General features: G+C 40.4%; 1 protein-coding gene across 1 annotated transcript in view; it reads right to left on the reverse strand.

Annotated features, from left to right (window-relative positions):
• Nucleotides 1-13,533, reverse strand: part of STMN2 (stathmin 2) — a 36,479-nt gene extending 22,946 nt beyond the window's left edge. Inside the window, exon 1 of the mRNA XM_075583058.1 lies at nt 13,355-13,533. Within this exon, the coding sequence (XP_075439173.1) occupies nt 13,355-13,373 (19 nt within the window). The 5' untranslated portion in view covers nt 13,374-13,533. The remainder of the gene's footprint in view (nt 1-13,354) is intronic.
• Nucleotides 13,534-15,845: the final 2,312 nt, after the last annotated feature.

The following is a 15,845-nucleotide window of genomic DNA, read 5'->3' on the forward strand; positions in this document are numbered from 1 at the left end:
GAATGCACTCCAGCCCCCTCCGTTTTTTCGTGCTGTGCATCTCCATTTTTTTCCATTTGTTGTTCTTGAGATAAGGTGTGTCCACTGCATGCTTAACCGAAAAGGGAAAGTGCCAGAGGACAGGGAGAAATTGAAGATGGGGGTGAGAGTGGGGACAAAGAGAAGAATAAGAGATTTGATAATGTGTGAGGGGATACGACCGAGAGGGCATGTGGTTGAGGAAGAAGATAAGATCAGCTTAGAAACTTCCAGCTCTGTAACAGGAGAAAAGGAGTCAAGAGTGGAAGAAGGAGGTTTAAGTAGAAGCAGAGAGGAGGGGAAAGGACAGAAGGAATCTCCTTGTGGATAGCATCCACCTTGCCTTTAAAGTAGTCAGCAAAGTCTTGAGGAGAAGGGAAGGAAGGATGGGAAGTGAGAGGAGAAGGTCAGAGGAGGGAGTCAAATAGAGAGAAAAGATGGCATGGATTGGATTTGTGAGTTTTAAAAAGTGAGGAAAAGTAGTGTTGTTTGGCCATAGAGAGACCAGAGTTAAAACAGGAGAGGAGAAACTTATAGTGCAGAAAATCATTCTGGGTGGGAGATTTCTTCCATAGGCATACAAAGGAGTGAGTGCAAGTGTGAAGGGAACATGTTTGTGAATTTAGCCAATGCCGTGGGATAGAGGAACGAGGGTGCTGGAGCATAGAAGGGGCATATAGATCATAGAGGAGGAGAGGATAGAGTTGTGAGAGTTGCAAGATTTTCAGTTTCAGGAGAGGTAGAGAATAGAGGTTAGCATTTAGGGTAAATATCAGAGCAGAGAGGTCAATTGGGTGAAGGTCTCGAGATTGGCAAGTAGAACAGCTAGGAGGGCTGAGGGGAATGAGTGGGGGTGAATGATAATCAGAGAGCCGACGGGGGAGATAGAGATATCAGAAAGGGAACAGGTTTTTTTTTTTTAAAGTAAAGACCAGGTCTAAGTGGTAACAATCCTTGTAAAAAAATAATAATTTAATAATAATTTAGTGTAAAAAAAAAGTATTTTAAATGTTAACTGTAAAACACTCTTAAGTTATAATTAGATGGCATTTATTTAAATGTAATTTGTTTAAATACACATCTATTAGAACTTTGCAATGACATAAAATACAATAGATCATTCAAAATTACAGCTTACCTAGAAAGTACTTTTTTTTTTTTTATAAAGAATTGAAGTTTGATTCACTAAACTGTTAAATCAGTGCAAAAAATGGGACATTATTTATTTGTATTAATAAAATGTTTTAACAGGAAGTAATACATTGAGAGTTACCTCTCGTTTTCACGTATGTCCTGGGCATAGAGTTATGATGACACATAATACATGGTTACAAGAACATAGTGACATAAGTGAACAGGGTTATAGATTATATACAAGACATTGCATGCAGTTAAAGATAATATATATTATAGGTGTATGTAACAGTTACAGACCAGATTACAATATGACAGTTTAAGTTTTGAAAGAACTTAGACTGATGGTGGAAGTGAGAGTCTCTGATAGACTGTTCCAGTTGTTGGGTGCACAGTAAGAGGAGGAGCGGTCAGATACTTTGTTGAACCTTGTGACCATGAACAGTCTTTTGGAGTCAGTGCTGTGTGTGGTAGGTGTGAGGAGCTTGTTCAGATAGGTGGGTAGCCTGCCCAGAAAGTATTTGAAGGCAAGACAGGAGAGGTGAACTTTGCGCCTAGACTCAAGTGATGACCAATCTAGTTCTTTGAGCATTTTGCTGTGATGTGTGTTGTAATTGCATTGGAGGACAAAGCGGCATATTGAGTTGTAGAGGGTATCAAGTTTGGCTGTGAGATTCTCCGGTAGATTGTTCCAGTTTTGGGGAGTATGGTAAGAGGAGGAGCAGCCGGATTACTTAAAATAGGAAAAGCAGTTACCATATTCTTCTTTATTCGCTAAGGTATTCACATGCCAAAATAAAGGCCACGATTGAGCTAATCAACATAATGTTAACATTATTAACTGGTGCTGCGTTAACATCTAATAAGATGTTAATTATTTATGTCTTCCCTTGTTTTAAAATCTCGAAACACTTGGAGATATTTATTGCTCACTCATTTTTTTTAGATAGCTGCTCTTTCAGATATTTTTTTCAAATAAGTGAATATATAAATATATATATATATATATATTTATATATATATATATATATATATATATATATATATACAGTGTTCGACAAATCACCCAAAAATCTACTCGCCACGTTAGTCCCGCCCCCAACCCCGCCCCTAGTCCCACCCCCAACCCTAGTCTCGCCCCCAACTCCGCTTTAAAATAAAATATATAAATACAATACATTTAATAAATTCCTAGTCAGAACAACATTCATTTTTTACATAAATGTATTTATTGTATTACATTATACTACAATTAGTCCTTGTTACGTGTGTGTGTGTGTGTGTGTGTGTGTGTGTGTGTGTGTGTGTGTGTGTGTGTGTGTGTGTGTGTAAATGTCAGATCTAGAAATAAAAGCCAGGTATGAATGACTAGTTTCCTGAACCTCTTAACCAGTGTCTGGACGTCCCCGCTTCACAATATCTAAAGCAGCAATCCCACCTGGGATCTTACCTGATCCGCAGTCCCTCAATGTCCAGGTACCCTCATTCCCGCAATGTTATACATTGGGGAGGTGTTCCCTACCTGTCTTCTGGGTAAGGGGGGGGTTCCGATGTCTACCGTGTGAAGCTTGAGTCAGATCTGGAAGACAGCAGTATAGGTTATTTCGGTGTAGTATAGGGCAAGTAAGATATATAGGGTAAATAAGAGATCCAGAGTGTGGGGGGTTAGAGAGAGAGAGATAGAGAGTGGGGAGAGAGAGAGAGAGAGTGGGGAGAGAGAGAGAGAGAGTGGGGGGAGAGAGAGAGAGAGAGAGAGAGAGAGTGGGGGGAGAGAGAGAGAGTGGGGGGAGAGAGAGAGAGTGGGGGAGAGAGAGAGAGAGAGTGGGGGGGAGAGAGAGAGAGAGAGTGGGGGGGAGAGAGAGTGGGGGGGAGAGAGAGAGAGAGAGAGTGGGGGGGAGAGAGAGAGAGGGTGTGGGGGGGAGAGAGAGGGTGTGGGGGAGAGAGAGGGTGTGGGGGGGAGAGAGAGGGTGTGGGGGGGGAGAGAGAAGGTGTGGGGGGGAGAGAGAGGGTGTGGGGGGGAGAGAGGGTGTGGGGGGGGGAGAGAGAGGGTGTGGGGGGGAGAGAGAGGGTGTGGGGGGGAGAGAGAGGGTGTGGGGTGGAGAGAGAGGGTGTGGGGGGAGAGAGAGGGTGTGGGGGGGAGAGAGAGGGTGTGGGGGGGAGAGAGAGGGTGTGGGGGGGAGAGAGAGGGTGTGGGGGGGAGAGAGAGGGTGTGGGGGACAGAGGGGAGAAACGGTGGGTGATACACACATACACATGCTCCCATACACACATACACTTGCTCCCATACACACATACATACACTTGCTGCCATACACTTGCTGCCATACACACATACATACACTTGCTGCCATACACATGCTCCCATACACTTGCTCCCATACACTTGCTCCCATACACTTGCTCCCATACACTTGCTCCCATACACTTGCTCCCATACACACATACATACACTTGCTCACACACACACACACACACACACACACACACACACACACACACACACACACACACACACACACACACACACACACACACACACACACACACACACAAACACACGGGGGGAAGGAAAGACCGCGACCAGCACCACCACCACGCTCCTCCCCCACCCACCCGCGTCCATCTCCCGCTCATACCTTACGCGGGCATATTGGAAGCTTTGGGGAGGCAGGGTGGAGGGGAGGCAGGGTGGGGGGGAGGCACGTGGCGAGGTATCCCCCAGTGGACAGTCAGCCCCGCAGTGGCCGCCACTATCCTGCTCTCCTCGCCGGCATGTCTTCACAATGTGCGGCCAAGCAGCTTTGCAGACTGCTTCTTCCCCCCAGCCCGCGGCGGCATGAAGCTAGCAGGCGGGGAGGCGGCAGGGTAGGTGTCATGTGGTGAGGGCCGAGGCCGCCCCCCCCGCACGCCAACCGGGCTGCAGCAGTGGGGACCTCCCGCCCCGGGCAGCGATCGGTGGATCGAGGGGGAAGGAGACAGGAGCAGGGGACAGGAGGAGGGGAAGGGGATAGGAGCAGGGGAATGGGACAGGAGGAGGGGAAGGGGACAGGAGCAGGGGACAGGTGCAGGGGACAGGAGAAGGGGAATGGGACAGGAGAAGGGGACAGGAGCAGGGGACGGGAGCAGGGGACAGGAGAAGGGGAATGGGACAGGAGAGCTGCCACGGTGGGGAGTAGGGAGCCATGTGGGGACCAGGGGGATCGCAGGGAAGGAGCAGAGGGGCCGCAGCATGGTGTGTACTTACTTTTGATGTCCGGGCAGAAAGAATGGCCGCTCGTTGGGGGCGGGCTCATATAGAGCCTTGCCGCACGCCCACAAAGCCTGGGAGCGCGCGCCAATCAGCAGTCAGGTAGGGAGTTTATTTATTTATTTATTTTTCAGTGCGAGCAGGGAAATTTGAGCGCGAACGGGGAAATTTAAAAAAAAACACGTGTGCTGCTTGGGCCAATATTTACACGCCAGGGGGTTAAATCCACCCGCCCCGGGCGAGTAAATGTAAAGGATTGTCGAACACTGTATATATATATATATATATATATATATATATATATATATATATATATATATATATATATATATATATATATATATATATATATCAATAGAACCAATCCAAAAATCAGTAAAGAGACAGCAAACTGCACGGGGTTAATCCAAAGATAATTGTATTCAAAACATGAACACATTATATATATGTGTGTGTGAATAAAGCCAAATCTAGTTTGCAAAAAAATACACTGGTGAACAAAGTGCTCAAAATTAAGTAAACACTCACAATAATTCTTTCTTAAGTAGTTCCAGAGTAATGGGCATGGGTGCTGGAAAAATGTTCATGCTACATCATTCCTCACAAAGAAACACAAAGCATACATAGCATAAATTATTTACTATAAAAAGCTATATGTAAAGGGGTAAAATGGAATAAACTCACACTTTCCCAAGTGCATATGTGCAATGAGTTTCATAAAGGTACAACTCCTGATGAAATCTCTTTGAGACGAAACGCGTAGAGAGTGTTATGTGGAGGTGTATTGCCCAGTTTTATTAGATATACACTCACTGGCTTGCTACAGCATTTCTTGTTTCTTTTGGAAACATTTATCTCAGCCGTCCACCAGTTATACTCATGTGAACTTGTTCCGGTTGAATCCATTGACGTCACTGAGTTCTCGCGGTACCTGGAGCTGAGAACTCATTGTGTGACGCCGGATTGAGAGGAAGGCGGCGTCCCTCGTGTTCCCCGGGCTACGGAGGCGTCCACAGAGGCTGCTGCAGTGTATCTACACCGGACACTGAAGTTATCCGTTACCATGTTCCTGCGTCTGGCTGGCTGAGTTATACTCAAAATTGCTTTTTATTAAGCTATGTTTGTGAGTGTGCATTTTTAAATCCTTTGCTCCATAAATATTGTTATACCTTTTTACGCTATGAGTGCGCCTGTTTTTTCTGTGTTTCTATAGATATCTTCAAGGAAGTGGTGTTCCCTTCATTCGGGCTGCAGAGACTCTTTTGGATAGCAAATTGGAGCATTTTTTAGGATTTGTATATTTTTTATTTATATCTTTTTTTGGACTTTTCATCTGATATTTTTACTTTTATTTTTGTGTATTGTGCATGTATTATTATCTTTCCCCATTTTGTACAGTATAGGTTTTTTTCATCATCTTTATGTGGTCATTCATTTAGTGGTTTAGGTTGGCGCCGTTTTTTTTCTTTCTGTTGTGCTATATATATATATATATATATATATATATATATATATATATATATATATGTGTGTGTGTGTGAATAAAGCCAAATCTAGTTTGCAAAAAAATACACTGGTGAACAAAATGCTCAAAATTAAGTAAGCACTCACAATAATTCTTTCTTAAGTAGTTCCAGAGTAAGATGGGCATGGGTGCTGGAAAAATGTTCATGCTACATCATTCCTCACAAAGAAACACAAAGCATACATAGCATAAATTATTTACTATAAAAAGCTATATGTAAAGGGGTAAAATGGAATAAACTCACACATTCCCAAGTGCATATGTGCAATGAGTTTCATAAAGGTACATTCTACCCACTACTGACGTTTTCAATAGTCTGCTAGTCTCCAATTGGTCAGTGTGCACGCTCTTCTCCTTCTTGCTGGTGTTCTTACTTCCGCGTCCGTATTAGCAATGCAGGAGTCCCAGATTGGTTCTCAGACCCGGCGGTACGGTGTACTCGGAGGGACCCTTATTTGCGCTTTTTTTCTCTCTCACATTTCCTATGACGGTTCAAGAGACCGTCCTTAGGAGCAGCATTTAGTAGTGGAGCACTTAATAGTTTATTAATCACATCTCACCTCAGGACTTTGCTAAGGAAATTTTAAGGAAAAGGTGGAATCCATACATCAGAACATCCCTCTGCTTCTTCCTCCCATCTACACTGCTTCCTAACTCTCATCCTGCTTTCCATTGTCTCAAAGGAGGATGTGTCGCTGCTGATCTCCTCTTCTCACTCTACCACTTCCCCTCTTGACCCCATTCCCTCCCATCTCCTAAAACCAAGTGCACCTACTATATTCCCTATGCTCACACACATTTTAACTCCTCCCTCTACTCTGGTACCTTTTCCTCCTCCTTCAAACATGCAACAGTTATACCATTACTCAAAAACAGCAAGCTTGACCCTACCTGTCTTTCTAACTATCGATCTGTCTCCCTCCTGCCTTTTGCCTCCAAACTCCTTGAACGTCTTGTATTCTCTCGTTTACTCCACTTTCTCAAACCCTATTCTCTCATAGACCCTCTACAATCTGGCTTCCACACTGCTCACTCGACTGAAACAGCCTTTACTAAAATAACTAATGACCATCATGCTCCCAAAGACAGAGGTCATTACACTCTGCTCATATTACTCGACCTCTCTGCAGCATTTGACACATGGACCATCCTCTTCTCCTTCACATTCTCCATACTCTTGGTATTAATAACAAAGCTCTATCCTGGATCTACTCTCACCTCTCCCATCATACTTTCAGTGTCTCTTCTGCTAACACCTCCTCCTACTCTATCGATCTCTCTGTGGGTGTACCCCAGGGCTCTGGCCTGGGACCTCTTTTCTTTTCTCTGTACACAATTTGTCTAGGTGATTGTAGGTGGACGCTCACAGAGGTATGCAAGGGAGACTGGTTATGGTGAAATTAAATAAGGCTTTTATTGCGCCTGTTTCCTTAACATCAGGAAACCATCCAAACAAGGGGTAAATAAAGCTTATATTCACTTGGGAGTATTTCTAGGGAAATACTATGCAGTCCACAACTCCCTTTAGATAAGCATGTCTCCCAGCCCCAAACATATATCATGAAATGAGCAGATATAAAAAGTCTTATAAATGAAAGTCTTATCTGTTCCTGGTGGATTGGAGGGAAAATCTTCTCTGTTCCTAGTTGCTACCTTTCCCCCAGGGTTTTGTCAGCATTCAGGTTTAGAAGTTTCACCTGTGTCTTGCAAGCAGCCTCTTCTGGTAGACTCAAGACGTCTGTCCCCATTTCAGTCTCACAAGTTGTGAGAGTAAGGGACAACCTCCTTCCTGTCTCAAAAGTCAGGCTTTTTTAAGCAATCTAATCAGGCAGGTGGTGTTTGTTAATTGACTACTAGCAGTTAACCACCACACTGCTGGATTAGAGGCACATTACCTGAACAGGGATAACTCCCCTGTTACAGTGACCTAATCACATCTCTTGGGTTTAAATATCATCTCTATTCTGATGACACAAAAAATTACCTTTCCACCCCTGACCTTACACCTGCTGTACAGACCAAAGTTTTTGAATGTCTCTCTGCGATATCATCCTGGATGGCCCTTCACTGACTTAAACTTAACATTGCAAAAACAGAACTCCTCATACTTCCTCCCAAACCTGGCCCTACTACCTCCTTCTACATTACTGTTGAAAGTACTATCATTCACCCAGTAGTCAAAGCACGCTGCCTAGGGGTCATACTCAACTCATCTCACATTCTCCTCTCACATTCAAAACGTTTCTAAAACCTGCCGTTTTTTCCTTCGCAATATTACAAAGATACACCTCTTTCTCTGTTGCTCGACTGCTAAAACTCTGACACAGGCCATCATTCTCTCCCGTCTTGATTACTGTAACCTCCTACCGTCCGGCCTTCCTATCTCTCACCTGTCTCCCCTACAATCTATCCTGAACACTGCTGCCATAATCACTCTACTCTTTCCTAAATCTGTCTCAGCGTCTCCCTTGCTGAAATCACTCTCCTGGCTTCCTATTAAATCCCGCATCTCGCACTCATTTCTCCTCCTCACTTTTAAAGCTTTACACTCTTCTGCCCCTCCCTACATCTCAGCCCTAATTTCTCGCTATGTACCATCCCGACTCTTGCATTCTGCTCAAGGATACCTTCTCTCTACCCCCTTGTCCTGTTTCATGGTCTGGGTGGGAGTAACGCCAGAGTTAGGAATGACCTAAATAACCGTATTATTCTCTGGTGCTAACCTTTATTCACTTAGTGCAGTGGTGCGCAAACTATTAGTGCTGCACCCGCCTGCCTGATCCTCTGGTGCTTGCGCCCATGGCGACGCGTCACACAACCGGCTGAATCAAGGTACGTGGAGTGTTGCATAGGCCTCACTCGATCCCCCGGCATTAAATTCAATGCCTTGGGGAAGAGTGCGGGGCCTCTGAACTGCCTGCGCCCCTCCAGACAAATCTCCCGCCCCCCCTGGGGGGCGAGCCCCTCAGTTAGCGCACCGCTGACTTAGTGAATAGAGGTTACATATAGTAGTTGCATAGTTACAAACCGTAGTAGATGAGATTGAAAAATACATACGTCCATCAAGTTCAACCTGTGTTAAATTTAGATGGTAAATACTTTATCCTATATTTGTACTTATAGTATATTGATCCAGAGGAAGGCGAATGAAAAATCCCAGTGAAATATCATCTACTGTAATGATATCTCAAAAGGGAACAAATTAATTCCAAATATTGGCAATCAGATTACTCCCTGGATCCACATCCTTCCCATGTTTAGTTATTTTGTATATTGTTGTATACCTTTCCTTTCTAAAAAGATGTCCAACCTTTTTTTGAAGATATATAAATTGTATCTGCCATCACAATCTCCATGGGTAATGAATTCCACTATTTAGCTGCCCTTACTTAGTTGATGGTGAAATCCCCTTTCCTTCAACCTTAACTGGGTTCTTTGTACTGCCCTTGGGATGAATAGTTCTTTTGAAAGCTCCTTGTATTGTCCCCGAATATATTTGTATGCAGTTATCATATCCCCTCTTAGACGCCTCCTTTGCTAATGTAAACAAATCTAATTTAGCTTAGGTTGAATATCATTTAGGCTTTAATTAGCTAACTTCAACCAAGTGAGCCTTTTGTTTTGTTAATCATTTCTTGTTGCATCATATTAAATATTTACAGCAAAAACTTTAGAAAACATTGGGCCTTTGTGAAAAAATATTTTTTAAATGTCTCAGTGGAAAATTAGTTTAGAATAGAAAGGTTGCAATTTTAGCTCCTGCGGAACTGGAATGTGAATAATGCTGTAAAATATTTCAGAAAATTGCCTCTGTAAAATTATTACATTTCAATGTATATTGTTTCATTGAATTGTGTAATGCACTTAGAAATGTTAGTGTGTCTCCATTGCATTGACATTTTGCCCTTGTTTTGGTTTCCATAAAAATGTAATTTTGTAGCAAATACTGTACACAGGTAAATGTTTCCATAAAATATAAACAAATTAATAAAAATGCTTTTGTGCCTATTTATTACATTAAGGAAATATGCGTTACTGCGAAATACAATGCACTGGGTGACTTCTGGCACAACCCAAATCTTGAAACATATGGGAAAATGAAAAGAAGACATAATAATGCCGCAGAGAGAAATAATTGCACATACTGTAATACCAGAGGAGAGTGAGAAAGGTATGTTACATGTTGTTATAGGAACCTGTGAGACATTTATTTAATTGAGTGAAAAGTTGTAATAGAGACTCCTGCTGGTGATCTTATACAGTAACTGGAATTGTTTCCCCCTAAACGACACGTGCGGAAAAGTGATAATATTCTATTATGACCCAGGTGCCTATTGCTGCACTGTCTTACTGAAGACTTAAATTTGTGTTTTTTTTAAAATAGACACTGGATGTTTTGCTATAATTTTCTGCATCCATGTTACTTCCTATTTGAACTGTATTTTATATGAAGTGTTGTTATATCACTTGTATGCAATTTTCACATATTCTTTCCCTCCATTACATTGTAATGGTTATCCTTCGTATAAAAAAAAGATTTTGTGACTGTACATTCTAGGTAAATATATATGGTAAATAATCCTCAACTTAATCCAATGAAACACAACAATAGAGCTCTAATTTGCTTGTTGGGTGAATATTGAGTTGGAGTTGATGTTGTGGGGAAATACACAGCCCCACAGGCTGAATACACATAAATTATGGGGCAACAAAAGATATAGCAATAAAAAGAAAGTCACAGCATGAGTTGTCTTCTTTAGGGAAAAAATATATACTAATACAAAAAGGTGTATTCTTCATTTTTCAATCGTGTTTCTCTGACTTCTGCAGTCATTAAAAAAACTTGTATTGTATCCAGAGATTTTGAAACCAAAATGCTCCTCCCCAAACTACTTGCTGTTTGTCCCCTGACCACTAGATGACAGTAGCTTACCCAGTTTTTCCTACGGTGCTGATGAAGCTCATTCTGTAAAACTCCCAAGAGCTAGGTAATAAATCCAGGTTTTGTACAATCCATGGAATTTCAATGGCATAAATGAACATCATATTTTTAAACTCTTATGTAAATGATATTAGCCATTTGTCTTGGATATATTGATCCCTTCATGTGGAGCAATGTAGAAAAATTGCATTTATGTGATGTAAATAAACTTTCAATCATAATTTCAATAAAGCACATACTTTTGTAAACACAAAAAACATATATATGGATTCTGAGGCATTTATTGTAATTGAGGGATAAGAAAAAAATAAAAACAAAACAATCAAAGTCTATAAAAATAATAAAATAATGACAACATTTGAAATATTTTTTTCTATACCTGAATTATATTGTTATCCAATGGAGAAGAGAAGATTTGATAATTAACTCCAATGATTAATTTTAATGATTTCAAACACCTCAATGACATCTCCAGACATATTTATGCTTGTCTGATTGAATGTGATGCCATTAATCAAATAATGTAGAGCACTACCTTACTCAGCAACATAATTCATAACAGTGGCCTTCTGCATTGATCAATCTCCTACTGACTACAAATTATCAATACTGATTACCAGATTGCTGCAATAGGGAGGGGATGGTTTGCTGAGCACTGCAGGGCTGGCCCGACTCCCATAGCTCCAGTTTCCCTTAATTTACATACAGTATACAGTTGCCATACTGTAGTGGCTTTACTCTCCCCCTCCCGTCCCCCCCTACCCACCCCCCTGCTGGTAACCACTGTTTTCATCTTTCTATACCCTACTGAAGCCACTAAAAGGAAATCCAATGTTAAGATAATGTCAGCAAGGATGACAAACGCTTATCAAGAAAAATATATTTGGTGGGATTTCTACCATGATAATTATCATGAATAGTTTTCATATGTATCATATTTATTTAAAGAACATCACAATAAATATGAATTGTTCTAACACAATAATTGGTCCTTTCCTAAAATAATAGTCAGCAATAACAATGTTATATAATTGTAATAAACTGGACTGGTTTTGTAAATGTGTACAAATTAGAGGGGCACTTGTTAAGTATATGGGCAAAGCCAATTCCATCTGTTGAAATAGTCATATTGATACATAAATATATAGTGTCAACTCCATTACAAAACACCACACACCAGCCCCGAGCCTACGCCTTGATTTTAATGTCTAGCGGAGATAAGTTGTGACAAGGTTAAATGAGAAAAATATGTTTTCTTTACAAAATGGACAGTTTATCCACGGTCTCCTACTAGCCAAACCCAAGAAGTACAATTTAAGCAATATAAGAATATAATTCACACATATTTTCACTGCAGCTTCATTGCAAATACCGGTGATTTCGTAATATAACATCAGAATGAAGACCTTGTTGCTTTATAAAATGTGAAGGTCTCCAGGGTCTAAACACAATGCACATTAGCTTTCTCAGTATGAGGCAAATAAATTGAGCTTCATGTGAAACTTGTAAAAAGAAAAAAAGACATAAAAGCAAATTGAACTAGGATTTACATGTATCCTGTCAAATCTAATAGCAAGCACGATTTTGAAATCTGCGGTGAGTTCCATGCTAAGTCTAAAATGTAAATGTGTTTAACTAAAATCCAAAGGCAAGAGTTGCATACAGTAATGTGCTCGTCTTTCCATTAATGAGTTTGGACTAAGACAGCAGAAACATATTAGAGATAGGCAAAGGCTCCCCAGTGAGCTAGCTGCCTGTGAACAAGAAAGAAACACATTGGGTGGGGTCTGTCTGCATTGTGTTATAGCGTGTGCCATAGCAGGGACACCCTTTTTACATTCGCCTGGATTACCCTACAATGTCACAAAGAGATAGCTACTGACATCAGCAAAATATATCTTCAGATTTTTTTAAACATCGCAATTAATGGAGTGAACTGAAATAATCTTTGATTGCTGTGTAAGGATGCATTTCAATTCCACTGGGCGTGTTCTGCTCGACATCCTAACGGTTTAATTTCATGGCGTTTTAAAGAAAGATATATATATATATATATATATATATATATATATATATATATATATATATATATATATATATACATACATGTAGATATGAGAACAAATTACCCATTGTATAAAGTAATATTATATTTAAAACTACCATATCAACGAGTATAATAGTCTGAAAAGGTTTGTGATATATATATATATATATATATATATATATATATATATATATATATATATATATATATATTCTGAAGATTTAGCATATTTCTTTACCTAGATAACTAATAATATCACGAAATAGCAGAAATCAATTTGGATTTGGAAATCTGCATGTCACATCCTTTCTTTTACAGCAATGGTAAAGCTAACATTGCATCTCTTTAAAACACTCGCATCTCTAATAGAATGCATTGTAATCCATCACATGAAACAAAGGATGTTGAATTCGTTGAAGGAAATGAGATTCAGTTTCTTACCCATTGCTGTTTTAGCCATGGTGATATATGCAGATGCTCAGAGGTTGTGAATGCAAGGGGTCCAGCTACAGCAGTGGAGAGAGAGAAAAGACTGAATAAGGCACTGAGTCAGCAGAGTGGGGCTGTGCAAAAGAAAGAGCAAGAGGCAGGAGCCCATGCATAATTAGCAGTCGTATGCTGAAGCAGATTGGTTCCACTGGTCCCCTTATATGACTCGTTTGATGCTTCAATCTCTAAGCATTAAATATTTATCCACCAATAGAGCTGAGAGATCAAATGGAAGTGTGCAGTTTGAATTTCAAATCGTCTCCCAAAAAGCCCACCCCCCTTTATTTTAATAGTACAGTCTATGTAAAATGCATTACGTATTTATACAGAAGAAAGATTTTGGAATGGGAATGGTATTCTACTGCCAACTATACAATATGTGCCCCTGAATTTACCGTAATAGGAATGACAAGAGTGTAGAATTCAGATTGTACTGTACATAATGAATTACGGTAACAGTTTATTATTTTATATTTTACCAGCACCAGTATATATATATATATATATATATACACACACACACACACACACACACACACACACACACACACACACACACACACACACACACACACACACACACACACACACACACACACACACACACACACACACACACACACACACACACACACACACATTGTATGCGTGTTGTATGACAGCTCCTGCCAATTAGGATGTGCATGAAAATGTCATAATGCCATATACTGTACGGTATGATACTTCCAGTATTCCATTAACGAGCATTAACAGTCTCTGCGCTTGTTTCACAATTGACCTTAGAATCTCGCAGAGCTGTCCTTGGTACTGAAATGCTGCACTAAACACCGCTTACCTCTCTGAGGTTAGGCCACCAGTGCAGAAGCGCAGCCTCATTTACTGACCAGGAGGAGAATAATACAACATATTGAAAATATACATGAGAAAAATGACAAAATAGCGCATTGTTGTACTTTTTTTTATGCTACTAACTAAATGCAAATTGTATGATATATTATTATGTAAAAATCATGTGAGTGGAGTAATTTTGAGTACCCTTTAAAGACAGCAAGGATACGGATTGTAAAAAGACACTCATTTAGCCTTTGTCTCCTCCCTGATACTCTAAGGCAATAGCACAACACATATTTCTCAGCAGGGATATAATTTACTGTACAATTAACAAGAATCGTCTGATATGGTATGTAAGATGTCATTAAGTCATTCAGTGCGTCTGTCTGACGCTGGAGAGGTTATGGGTGCTGCTGCTGCTGCTGCTGTTGCTGCTGCTGCTCCTCCTTACTCAACATTATAATATGCACTTTTTGGTTATGTACTGTAGCCCCTCATTAAGCGAATGAGGTACATTATTATGGATGTATTTTTTCATACTGCTGGAAAGGATAAATAATAAAAAAAAAATACAAAATCCCAACATTGTTTTCTAGATGAAAATAACAAAACGTTGGTAATGTGTGATTTTTGTGTGATCAGTCATTTGTCTAAGAGCTTCTAGCTGACCCTCACCACACCCTTGTGCATGCGCAGTTAGCTAAGCAATTTGCTTTGAAATATACCGTGCATGAGAATACACAGTAGAAGTGAAGGGTATATTGCGTGATACTGGATATTTTTTTCTGCTGTATTTAAACCTCCATTTGTAAGCCCTCAAACAAATCTGGCCTGTAATGGAGAACATGGCTTGTAAAGCAGACAGCTAACAAAGCTTTCAAACGGTTTAATTACAATGAGCTGTTGTGGGTAGGATTTTGATATCCTCTTGTTTACCGTGATTTGTTCAGGAGATTACATGGAAATGTGTGAAAAGCAAGAGAAGAGATGCAGCAGCCCCACCCGAACCTCAGCTGGTGGCAGTGGTAGAAGCATTAGATGTGCATTGCTTCTCACACTCTGTATGTCCTGCAATGTGCTGCAAGAAGTGGAGTTAGCACTGCAGGCTGCTTCCATTAGAAACAAAATTAAAGAAATTATACAAAGATTAATTTAGCTGAAGGTTTGGCGATTGTGTGGTTCAAATAAATGTTAATATAGGTACATAGGATTTGATCAAGACACATTTACAATATATATATATATATATATATATATATATATATATATATATATATATATATATATATATATATATATTTATATATAACCATAACTTAACTCAGTATTATGGTATAGCCTATCCCATAGCTTCTTTGCATACCCAGTTAATCAACCCCACACTGATGAGACCCATTAAGGTCGAAACAGCTGTCTGTGGGTGATTTTCTGGATATGCACCTTCGCCCTGGCTGTGCTCAAAGCTGTGACCATGCAGCAAGCTTAAGCCTATAGGGAACCATGTTAAAAATGTTTTTTGAAGCAAAAAGTGGCACTGCGTGCTCATTTGCATGTCATTTCCCAGAATCCCTTGCTGCAGTGGAAGTGCTGTATGCTGGGTGATAATGGTGAA

The sequence above is a fragment of the Ascaphus truei genome, chromosome 2, assembly GCF_040206685.1.
Source record: "Ascaphus truei isolate aAscTru1 chromosome 2, aAscTru1.hap1, whole genome shotgun sequence".
In the NCBI taxonomy this organism is placed as follows: Eukaryota; Metazoa; Chordata; class Amphibia; order Anura; family Ascaphidae; genus Ascaphus; species Ascaphus truei.